General features: G+C 42.5%; 1 protein-coding gene across 2 annotated transcripts in view; it reads right to left on the bottom strand.

Moving 5' to 3' along the window:
• Nucleotides 1-11,730, bottom strand: part of LOC115427147 (son of sevenless homolog 1-like) — a 28,738-nt gene extending 17,008 nt beyond the window's left edge. For both annotated transcript variants that reach the window (XM_030145701.1, XM_030145613.1), the window contains exons 1-9: nt 10,831-11,730; nt 8,996-9,121; nt 7,145-7,276; nt 6,840-7,004; nt 6,510-6,719; nt 5,657-5,800; nt 5,467-5,577; nt 4,954-5,052; nt 4,082-4,209 (exon numbers count right to left, since the gene is read on the bottom strand). In XM_030145701.1, the coding sequence (XP_030001561.1) occupies nt 4,082-4,209; nt 4,954-5,052; nt 5,467-5,577; nt 5,657-5,800; nt 6,510-6,719; nt 6,840-7,004; nt 7,145-7,276; nt 8,996-9,121; nt 10,831-10,917 (1,202 nt within the window). In that variant the 5' untranslated portion in view covers nt 10,918-11,730. The remainder of the gene's footprint in view (nt 1-4,081; nt 4,210-4,953; nt 5,053-5,466; nt 5,578-5,656; nt 5,801-6,509; nt 6,720-6,839; nt 7,005-7,144; nt 7,277-8,995; nt 9,122-10,830) is intronic.
• Between the last annotated feature and the right edge of the window lie 708 nt (nt 11,731-12,438).

Raw genomic sequence — 12,438 nt, forward strand, 5'->3', positions numbered from 1 at the left:
TGTGTTTAAATATGGTTGACTCAATAAGATAGATGCTAGGATTCAATAAGCGGCGATCAGCTAAGCTGGGCGGTCAGAGCCAGTTTTACCATGCTGACAACTGCCTTATTTTGGCAAGAGCTTCTGAAAAGACCATGCTGGATGTTCTCTGCACTGATCCAATAACAGTAATATTTAGAAAATTGTGATTTAGAGTTGTAATATTTATTCTTTGCATGAGGACAGATTGGACCTTAAACCTTAGTGATCCACACTAATGAAAATAAATCAACACGAACAACAGCTGGAACCAAAACAAACACCTCTCGAAGATGTTAAAAGCTATACGTAATGTAACGGGATTAGTTTTATCTGACAACTGAAATAAACTGTCAAGTTAACAAATAAAGCATCGTTTCAGCTGAAGCATTATCAAACATCCTGATGTAGGCAGACATTATTATTAATCATAGCTCACGTTTAACCACTGAAAACAGTTCATTTCCAGAAGGAAATCTCAGATAATATTGTCGGTGTGGTAAGTGGAGCACTGGTTGACAGATTCTTCTGAAACATGTGACTTTTCTGCAAAGACATCTACCGCTTTGACATCATACCTAAACTGAAGCTGTCATTTTCTTCTTGTTCAGCTAAACTACACAGAACAGACAATACTCCAGGTGTGCTTTTTAAATATGACAGTAATCAAGTTTTAATTGGTCTTTTGCTGTCAGTGTTCCTGCCTCCAGCCTCTGACTTATTACCACTTGGTTTTAGCCCATTTGAAACCTGGTTGTTGAAAACAGTCAGTTCCAAATTAAGCACCAGGCCTCAATGAGTCCAGGAACTGCTTCAGTGGAAAAGAGGTTTCTTTCACAGATAGGGGGCGCTGTGGGTGAACTGCTCCTTTTGCTCATCATTGGGTTGGTTATTCTACCAGCAAGTTCTTGGAGGACGACATATTCCAGGTCTGTACAAACCTGCACGGTCCAATAGGAAGACCTTGGCCCTCAGTTCTGACTGGTGCAGAGACACAGGTGAATGTGACATCATGGCTTACATCAAGTGTGACCCATGTTAGACTACAATTCCCAGCATGCATTTAAGGTACAAACGTTCGATCATGGTGCTTCACATCCTAAATCTATAAAGTAAATAATCTAGACATTAGATCTTTAACAAATACAATAAACGATAATGTTGGTCTAAGGTCTGAATCTGAGCTTTCACATATTCTCCTTTTTTGCTCACTTGACTGTTGATAAAAAAAACAGCAAATCCTCTTACTATGCAGAACAGAACAGGTGATCAGAGAAAAATCAGACAAATTAAATCACTCTGAAAGTGATCCATCAATGTGACTGACCAACACCCACCGGGTCAAGATGATTTCAGTACTGGTGATACATACTAATCTTCACGGTTGCAGATGTAGTCTTGGTGAACATGTTAGTTTCACTGCACCAGGTTGATGAAATAAGATGCATTGTCAATCTCTGAGATTTTCCTGAATACTGATTTGTGTGTCACCTCTCACTGGATCCTCCTGAACATAACAAATAATAAAGTAGTTGTCTGTTGTAGTTTCCTTCTGACTTACAGACATTAAACAGTTCACGAAAGGTTTAGTAAAGGCTTCAGAGATAATACACAGCAGCTGTGTTTTAACACAAACAGGAGGGAACATGTCAGAACTACTTTCAGCAGCAGATGTATGCACATGGAGTGCATATACTAATGGTGAATGACCATGATAGTCTAGATAACCTACCATGTATGCGGTCATCTGACCATGTGGCTTAACAGGTTTAACTGGAACATGTATATCACAAAACAAGTGTCAAGAAGAGGCTGCAGTGTATTCATTTTGATGGAAAAGTACAGCACTGAAAATGAGCATTGAACTCCTTTAAAGTGTCCAGTTCAGAACAGTCACTGATTCAGCTACTAATCAGTTTACGACATAAACCCCTGCGGTATGCCAACACACTGAGGCTTTCACAACATTCACCAGCAAAAACGACCGGAGAAGAAATACAACAACCAAAACCAGAGCAGAAATAAGACAGCTACCAAAGACAAATACCAGAGCAGAAATACAACAACTGCCAATGACCAAAACCAGAGCAGAAATACAACTACCTACAACCAAAACCAGAGCAGAAATACAACTACCAACGACCAAAACCAGAGCAGAAATACAACTACCAACAACCAAAACCAGAGCAGAAATACAACTACCAACCACCAAAAGCAGAGCAGAAATACAACTACCAATGGCCAAAAGCAGAGCAGAAATACAACTACCAATAACTAAAACCAGAGCAGAAATACAACTACCAACGACAAAACCAGAGTAGAGATACAAGTACCAACGATAAAACCAGATTAGAAATACAACTACCAACGATAAAGCAAGAGTAGAAATACAACTACCAACAATAAAGCCAGAGTAGAAATACAACTACCAATGATAAAACCAGAGTAGAATTACAACTGCCAACAACAAAACCAGAGTAGAGATACAAGTACCAATGATAAAACCAGATTAGAAATACAATTACAAACAACAAAACCAGAGCAGAAATACAACTACCAGTGACAAAGCCAGAATAGAAATACAACTACCAACAACAAAACCAGAGTAGAAATACAACTACCAACGACCAAAACCAGAGCAGAAATTCAACAACTACCAACATCAAAACCAGAGTAGAAATACAACTACCAACGGCCAAAACCAGAGTAGAAATACAACTACCAACGGCCAAAACCAGAGAAGTACCACTAACAACTAACAACCAACACCAAAGAAAAATACAACAGCCATCACAGAAATACAACCTGTGCTGAAATACACCAAACCATTATAACCCATACCAAAATACAACCCACAACAACTTGGAGTGAAAGACAATAAATGACTGCAACCTGAAATACAATGCAAAAGTAAACAACCCACGCCAAAATACAATGCAACAATGGAAAAACTAACAACAACCTACACCCAAATACAACAAATTACAACTCACTCTGAAATTCAACAGCACAACTAAATTCAACAACCAACATCACTCTGCATTCAACTACTTACAACAACTTACAACCAGTGACAATGACCTACAGCCAACAAGTTACAACCTAATGACCCTAACCCCACACCTACGGCCCAGATCGACCTCCATCGGCCTCGTCTGCCTCCACCAAATTCCTTTGCTGAGGACAACTGAAACACAAAGAGGAACCTCAGATCACCTACGTCCTCATATCCACCTGCTGTCAGCCCGTCATCTGTCCATGGCAGCCTCCTCTTCTTCCTCGGGTTTTTAAAGATTATCTTATAAACCAAACCCTCCTCTTCCCCTTCAGGTCTTAATAATAATCTGTAAACATTCAGCAGCGTTGTTCTTTGTGTCTCAACTCTTTTCCAACTCAACAACAACGAGCAGCACCTCCCAACTGCTGACGCAACTTCCCTCTCACAACACCACTGTGACCCCACACTCACTAATCTACAGCGCTAACAATACCTCACCTCCATGCCCACCTCCACCCACTGGGCTATTTTGGTCCAGAGGGAAGCCAGGAGGATGGGAGGAGTCCTGCTGTGTAGGCCTATGAGGATTTGTAATGGTATGGGGACAAAAAGCAGGTTCATTAATGTTTTAAGGTTAACCCAGTTTACTCTAGTATACATTTAGATACTACTCTTCAAACAGACTCGCCTAGAAGGATGATCTTCCACTGCAATAAAGCAAAAAGTATTCACAAGTTAAAAGTAGGACTTTGAAGGGCTGACCACTGTTATAACCATCTGTTCTACGAATTATTGTTTCATCCATTAGGGTTGAAATCAGTCTTGATGTTGTTAAGATGTGAAGATGCAAAATTAACAAAAAAATCAACACTGAGTTTCTATTAAAATTGTAGAATGTAAAAATGTTGGGAAAAGTAAAAGAATAGTGGAAAATGGATAACTCAGTTTAGGTGTCTGTATTTTACATAAGTATTTATCTGGTGGAGGTGCACTTTGTACCTGGCATAGGTGTACTTCATACCAGGTGAAAGTATATTTTATACCCAGTGCAGGTTTGTGGTGTACCTGAGCCTCCTCTTGGCCAGACTCCTGGAGCAGATCCTCTCCATGCTGCTCTGCAGGTTCAGTAGGGCAGTGATGGCCTGCTTCAGACACTCCTTATCCTCCTCTTCCTTGCTCTTCTCCTCCAGTTGCTATGGAAACATACAAGGGGTGGGGTTCAGTGAATGAATCTTTAACAATGTATGGATGAAATATTTTTGTGGTTTAACCCTGATATTGGTGTCACTCTGGTTCCCTCAACAAAGACCGGTGAGGTTTTCACTGAATTTTCAATCATTGCTCAAGGCTCATCGAGTTGATCTTTACAAATCAGAACCACTTTCATGATGTTTGACCAGTTAATACTATCAACAAGATGAGCTTCTGTGTTGGGGTGTTTGAGTTCACAAGTCAAGTACTGAACGATTTTAGAACTGTTTGAGAACAAAATATTTAAATGTCTTAAGCTTGTGTCCATAGACCAAAAATAGAATCCAAAAGTGACATAAAGACGAGAACACAGGTAGGACAAAACAGTCACTGCACAGTCTCAACACCAGGACGAGAAACTGGAGAATAAAGGAGAAACCAGTTTCTTCAGAGTTCCCCCACCCATCAGCACAGAATAATCTGCAGAACATGACTAAGTATTTCAGAGGTTTATCCTGCCGGGACAAAGGAGCTTAGAACAGTTGAGGAAAGTCCCAGTACTGGAACAACACAGAACTGGTCTGACTCGGAACCAGCAGCATACTCCAGTCTAACACTGAGAGCAGACTGGTCTGCATATATTATATTAGTATTATAATTGCTATAATAATATGATTATATTACATTTCAAAAAGTCTTTACATCATAGTGACAAAACTGTGAAGTTTTAGATTCAGGATTCTCACCTTGAGGATCTCGAACAGGTGCAGACAGTGGTAGACCGGAGTCAGCAGAAGTCTGGGCAGAACGTACTGAACAGCCTCCTTAAACCCTTCACAGATGGACTATGGACAAACACAGACAAATCGGGCCAAGTCAGCATTATAGGGGACGTGTACAAATACATATTCTGCATCACAGAGAAGTTCAAACATCTGCTTGAACTTCAAAACACATCAATTTTACTACATTATGTTTATATTGTACCGTGTTAATTTGTACACTTTACAAGTACTTTACACATTCTCAGAGAGTAAATTTGACTACATTACATTCAGATTTCACAGCGTTAATGTGTACACTTTACACATCTTCAGACTGTTCAGTAAATTTTACTGCTCTTCATTTATGTTTTACTGCATTGACATGCAACCATTATGCCTTTTAAAACTGGGCATTTTACAACATTAATGTGTATATTTTATAGACCTTCAGATGTTTCAATAACCAATCAGAAGTATTGGTTTGGGCTGGCTCACCTGAAGGTGGAAGGCGGCACCTGGTTTTGACACCTGACTTAAGAAGTATTCATGGAAACCGGAGCGCAGGATGTCCTGAGCATATGTCTCGTAGGGGTCAAAGGCCAACTCCTGTCAAATAAATCAGATCATAACCAGATCAATCCAAATCAAATAAATAATCAAAGCGGTCCATGATGAGCACACTCACCTCAGCCAGGTCCTCAAAGCAGCTGCCCACTAGTGGGTGAGGACTGCACTCATCTGTCATCTCCACAGTGTCTTCGATCAGGCCCAGCAGCTTCACCGTCACTTCGTGGATATCAACGATTCGACTGAAGATACTATCAACATCCTGATCAATCACATTGATCATACAGGTAATCAGTCAGACACACTGCATATTTGTTAAGAAAGAAACAGAACAAATGGCATGTCATTTCTGAAAACTGATGTGAATCCGGTATTCTGCTGCGATCAAACCTTTGGATCACAGGTTGTCAAACTTCACTACATACTGAAGTTATGATCAAATCCGAATCTGGAGAATGTGATGGAATCATTTCAGAACGTTTCTCTTTTCAGTGATCCATTTCTAATATGTGATCCACTCTGATGGCTGAGGTCCAATCAGATTACCTCTGAACCCAGGGGATCCACATGTAATCAGACCTTCTGTTGGTTTAGCTTTTAGGACTGGGATCACCATGATATGACACACTGATCCAGATTTTTCTGATCCTCAGGGATCACTAGACCTAAACTGGATTTCACTAACAAAATGAAACCAATGCGGCCTGTTGTAGCTGTTCTACCTGCAGTTCTGATCAGAACTGTGGTCAGCACTGTGATGCATCATCCTATTCAGAGATCTAATATCGAGATCTCCTCATTTGGAAGGGTTTTTATCTGGACCAAAGTAATCCAAATGAATGATGCTTTGAAAAACTAGAACAAAACTTAGATGAATTTACCTGATCCTAGGCAGAAAACATGGGGTTTACAAACTTCCAGAACACCTGTTTCCAAGTGATAAAGCTGCAGATGACCCAGGTGATACATACATGTTGAGAGAACAGCATGTTGTTGGAGTTGAAGGGCTCTCTGAACACCTTGATGAGCAGGTTGAGCTGCCTCAGGTACTGTCGACCATCAGACATGAAGCTCCGAACCAGTTCATAGTAACTCTGCTCCTCATTGGTTGACGGCTCCTCATCCATCAGCGGGAAGCCGCTGATGTCCTCCTCGTCCTGATGAAACATATCCATTAGCACCTGGACAGGAAGATAGAAAGGTTAAAGACAGTCAAAGGGTTAGGGTTAAAGACAGAGACAACACAGGGTTAAAGACTGACAGGTGAGAGACTGCTAACGTGGCTAACTAACCCGTCTCACCTTGTCGGCACACATGGCCACAGTGATGTCCTGTTGGGAGATCTCATAGTGGCGAATGTTCCTGACATAGTTTCCTGCAAGCTTCAAGATGTCTGCCGAGATGTACTCCAAAACAGCCACCATGTAGACTGACACTTGGTGGTCAATTTTATAACCCAGGACCTCCTGAAACACAAGTCAGGATGGAAGAGATGAAATTCAGATTAATGTGTGAGGATGGAGTGGAGATGGTGATGCGATTGTGATGGAGATAGTGATGGTAAAAGGTGATACACAGGTTAGGTGATGGTGAAGGTGGTGGAGACCTTGAGCAGTGGGTGGATCTTGTCAACAGGCAAAGCCAGAGGGTTTCTCCTCTTCCTCTTCTCAATGGCGGCCTGAGCATCAGCGATTGCCCACTTATCGATCGGGTGAGGAAAACTCTTCTGCACGCGTTCCTGCAAAGGGAGGAGGAGAAAATGATGAACATCTGGAACACGTAAACTCACAACTGGATCCATGTGATCCAGATACCTGAGCTTTCTGTTTGTTTTTATTTTTTTCAGTGATGGATTTTCAGCTTCCAGGAGGTTAGACTACAACAAAGAGAACCCACAAACATCCAGAGCTTCACATGTTCCTGGTTCTCCAGAATCTTCTCTTTCACTTCCTGTATTCTGTCTATTTAATGTGTATCAGGCCTCAAAGACAATTATTTCAACATATTTTTAACAGTGAAAGAGCTGATGAAATGTGGACCTTCTGTCAGTTTATCATGTGTTTTTGTCAGTTTTGGGTCACGAGGAAACATGATGTTTATCTAATGGCTCTGGAGGTGAAGCTGATGTTAACGGTCACTTAACCATGTTCAAACAAACTAAATTAATTGAAAGACAAACTTGGAGTGCATCATTTTATTTCAAATGCACAACGATGAACTAGGATTAAAGGATTTATGTCTCAGCAGGACCTGGAAAAACTGGTTCATGCATTTATCTTCAGTCGATTAGATGACTGTAACAGTGTCTTTACAAGTCTGAGCAAAAAGTCCATCAAACAGCTGCAGCTGATCCAAATGCTACTGTTCGAGTCCTCACTAGAACCAAGAAAGTGGCCACATCACACCAGTTCTGAGGTCTTTACACTGGCTTCCTGTCTCTCAGCAGATAGACTTTAAAACACTTTTGTTAGTTAATAAAGCTCTGGATGGTTCAGGGCCCAAATACATCAGTGACCTCCTTTAACCGTATGACCCATCCAGACTGCTCAGGTCCTCTGGCACAAGTTTGCTCTCTGTCCCCAGAGTCAGAACCAAACAGGGAGAGGCAACTTTTAGTTTTTATGCTTCACACATCTGCAACAAACTGCCAGAAAACTGCAGGTCTGCTGGGACTCTCAGTTCTTTTAAATCAAGGTTAAAGACTCATTTGTTTACAGCTGCCTTTGATTAGACTAGTTTGTTTTTTTTTTTTGTTTTTTTTTTTTTTTGGGGGGGGGGGGTTCTAGTTCTAATACCTGCACTGCAACTCACAATTTTAACTGTTTACATTGATTTTAATCAAGACTGTTGTTAACTTTTGTTTTAACTGTCTCTTATTCTAGTTTTAATTTCTTTCTTTATTTTTATCCTTTCTGCACTTTTCTTTTGATTAATGTTTTATTCTCTATGATTTTAATGTAATTTTATGTGTTTCTATGCCATTGTAAAGCACTTTGAATTGCCTTGTGTATGAATGGTGCTATAGAAATAAATTTGCCTTGCCCACACAAACTGCATTTCTCTTTAAACACATGTAAAGAAACACAAAAGTAAAGTCTGAACAACCATTTGTGCACTAGTAGCAGGTCCATCTGTTCAACACTAAAAACAATTCTCATACAGACAAGATATTGGGAACGAGTTAATTCTTTTATGCATAAGATAGCTTGTGTGATCAAGACCAAAAGTTTGACCTACATATTAAACCAACCTAATTAGTAGTGTCAAAACTCCAGAGATATTAATCAGTTATCCTGGAACTGAACATCAGCCTGTGTAGACAGTCTCACATCCTTCAGTCATTCTCACAGTCATTCATCATTTTTAAATCATTAATTCCAGTTAATGAGCCAATCGGCAGATTATGAAACGTTTTATTAGTGACGATTGGGAAGTGTCAATGAGTTATGGGAGTTACCTCGACATCCTGGACACTGCGAGGCTGAGCCTGACACAACATACTGAGCAGCAGAAGGATCAGCTCCTCAATGTACTGCAGCGCCTCCTGCTGGGAGACCAGGTTAGGATGCACCTGGAACAGCACCTGCATACAATACGCACACATTAACACAGTGACATAAAGTAATACACAGTTACCAACCATATTGATTATAAATTGAGTGTTGTCAGTTCAGTGTGTGTTTCTTTGTGTGTATGTGTGTGGGGGGGTGTTGGGACAACATGTGGGGTTTGGATGAAAAAAACATAAGGTCTAACGATCGATCTCTTCATTAGGCAACGTCTGTATCATCAAAAAATGAATCCTCAAACTGACTCCAAGAGAAGACACCAGGTTCAGACTCAGTCCAGGTCTGGGTTTTGTCCAGATGGAGGTTCGTGGGTCAAAGTGGAAGTCAAACATTAACATAATTGAAATGCTCACAGAGGTGTGGAACGTCACAGCCCAAGGTGTAGAACCAAGGAGTACATCTCAGACCGAGATTATAGAACGTCACAGTCTGATAAATAACGGCAATGTTTATAGTGAACACTCAGCTCTCTGCTGCCACCTAGTGGAACCCAGCAGATGTTACACTTCACCTGACACTGTGACTGTCCTACAGGTGAGCTCACACAGGTCATAAACACACCTGCTGCAGGCGAGTCTCCTGGAAAAATACACAGAACTGACACTCAGCTTACCCACAATCCACCACACCTATAGCATCACACACCAGCCCAGTGTGTGTGTATGTGACACCTGCACAGACGAGTTTGGAATGAACACACTCACCTGCATGAGTCTGTCAGACCCAAATCACCAACATGCTGAACTCACCTGTCCTCATCAATCAGGTATTCAGTTAAAAAGGTATTCACACATGAGGCAAAAAAACAAAAACAAAACAGATAAACAACAGAAAAACAAAAATTCCATGTCCCCAAATATTTCATATCATAGCTCTTCAGTCTGACACATATGTTCTTAAACTGTAAATCTCCAGGTCCTCTGGGTCCAGGTCTGGAGTCTCCAGGTCCTCTAGTTCCACATCCTTTGGGTCCACGTCTGGCGTTTTCAGGTCCTCTGGGTCCACATCCAGCATCCTCAGGTCCTCTGGGTCCACATCCAGCATCCTCAGGTCCTCTGGGTCCACATCCAGCATCCTCAGGTGCTCTGGGTGTAATGAAGGCTTTCCACTTAGGGTATCAACCTCAATTCTTAGTTGTTTGTGCCTCCATTATGTGAGAGCATGGACCATCAGATCCATATCATTATATATCTAGTATCACCTTTACCAGGGTTGCAGATCACAGATGAGTCAGTCCATGCGTGTGTTTTACCTCATGAAGATATGGAACAAACTAGCAGAGATACGTAGGTGAATAAACTACAGAGTTTTGTTTTACAAAATCTAAACTGTAGGTTCTATGTTTACTCCTTGTAGCTGCCATAGTGTTGAAGGTGATATGATCATTTGTTTATGTTTAGTTACTGTCTGACTTCACCTTTGGTAGAAATGCAGCGTCCTGGTCCAAAACCAAGTCAAGCCTAGTTGCTGTCACATGACGACTACGTCACACGGAGTGATTAGTTGGTACTAATCACTACGTGATTAATGCTCATGTTACAAACAACAGTAAATAAAAACATATGTAGAAATCAACAATACATATACACAACACACACATAAACAAACCCCCAGTGACGCCCTTTAACCTGGCTTCATTTGGGTTCAACTGGTCTGTCAGTGTGGATCATTCAAATACTTGTCTCCCGTTCCCTCACTAACCCGTTTGTCTCCTCTGTCTCACCTTCTCCAGGGACGGGACCAATAGTCCTCTCCATTTCTGTGAATTCTCTTCGTTGAAGAAATCGTACTGCAGCGGCGCCGCCTGCATGTCTGCCGCTCCTGTCACTCCTGCCGCTTCCGCGGAGGACCGACACGATGCTCGGAGCTCGGGGACGGTGGAGCGGTTTACATGAACGCGGTGAGTGGCCGTGCGGTAGCCGTGGGGCGGGGGAAGCGATGAGCCTCGGTGGGGAAGGGCCGTTCCTCCACAACAGCTGCAGTCACTGCGAACATCATCGGCCGTGACGCGGCCAGCGAGCAGCGGCCAGATGTTCCACTGCTAACCGTTAGCTCCGCGACTAGTCGCTGACTGTCCACGGCTGCTGGGTCTCTCCGGGTCTCACGGGGTCCGGGATGACAGCATGCCGATCGTTAACGGGACCAGGACGCGGTGACAGATGCGAGGTGAGCTGCTGATGTTTGTTAGCTTGTTAGCTCTTACCCAGTGCAGCTAACGTTAGCAGCGCAGTGCTAGCCGCTGCAGAGGGAGCTCCGAACCGGAGGTCTCTCTCGGTGAGACCGGGTGGACAAATCACAGTCCGGTTGGTACAAGCGGGCCAAGACTGGACACACCGTTAGGGTCAGGCGGTTTACCGATGTAAATCAGCGGGTTGTTCGAGCCTCTCCTCTCCGCTCCGCCGCCTCTCCGCTGCTCCGCCAAGCGGCTCATCCACCTGCCGCTCCGGTACAGCCTCCGCCGCCTGACCGCTCTTGCACCTCGGTGCTCCGGACTGTCTGAGGGAAGCTCCGTGCACCTGCGCCGAGCCTCCCGTTCTGAGGGTGGGCTGCCGCCGTGCTAACCGCGGGGTTGCGGCTTGTTGTGGCCCCGGTGTGCGGTACCGTACGCTCTGGAGCGGATGAGCACGCGCAGTGGGCAGGCCCTGACGTATATGGGCGGGGCTCTGAGTGAGAGTGAACGCTACACCCGGCGCATGGCAAGTGACGTCTGCCGCGCTCCAGCGGCACGTGGCGGAACTGCAGTTAACGGCTAAAGCTAACAGAGGAGTAAGTAAGTAAGTAAATCCGTAAATTTTATTTATTGAGCACTTTTCACAGAAAGAGACGCAAAGTGCTTTACAGTGCAAAGTACAAATAAACAGTACAAACAAAATGCAATTATAATACAATTAAAATATGATAAAAACATAAAGTGCAATCATTTAGTAGCAGCCCTGAGTCAGTTGGGAAACTAAAAAGTCTGGAGTGACATCAGATCAGATAGAAAATAATTACATCAAACATGAAACAGAAACATTAACCCTCAGAGCTTAAGGGCAGTTTCTCAAGTTTTACAGTGTCTTAAATTCACCTTTTAAGGTACTTACATGTAACATAAAACCCAAGTGTTCTATGTCCAAATGGTCAGGACAATCTCAATTTATGGAACTGAGGCCATTTTTAGTCCTACTTCACTGTAGAAAGAGATCATTCAGCCTTAATGGTCAAAGTTTGAAGTCAGATTTGTGAAAATGTTCAAATCAGTGGTGAAGTGAAAACCCACCTTCACTTGTTAAGTGTTGGTGTTGAAATAGGTTTAACAAAATCTTAACTTCACAAAAGTAGTAGCATA

Source organism: Sphaeramia orbicularis, chromosome 1 (genome assembly GCF_902148855.1).
Source record: "Sphaeramia orbicularis chromosome 1, fSphaOr1.1, whole genome shotgun sequence".
Classification (NCBI taxonomy): domain Eukaryota; kingdom Metazoa; phylum Chordata; class Actinopteri; order Kurtiformes; family Apogonidae; genus Sphaeramia; species Sphaeramia orbicularis.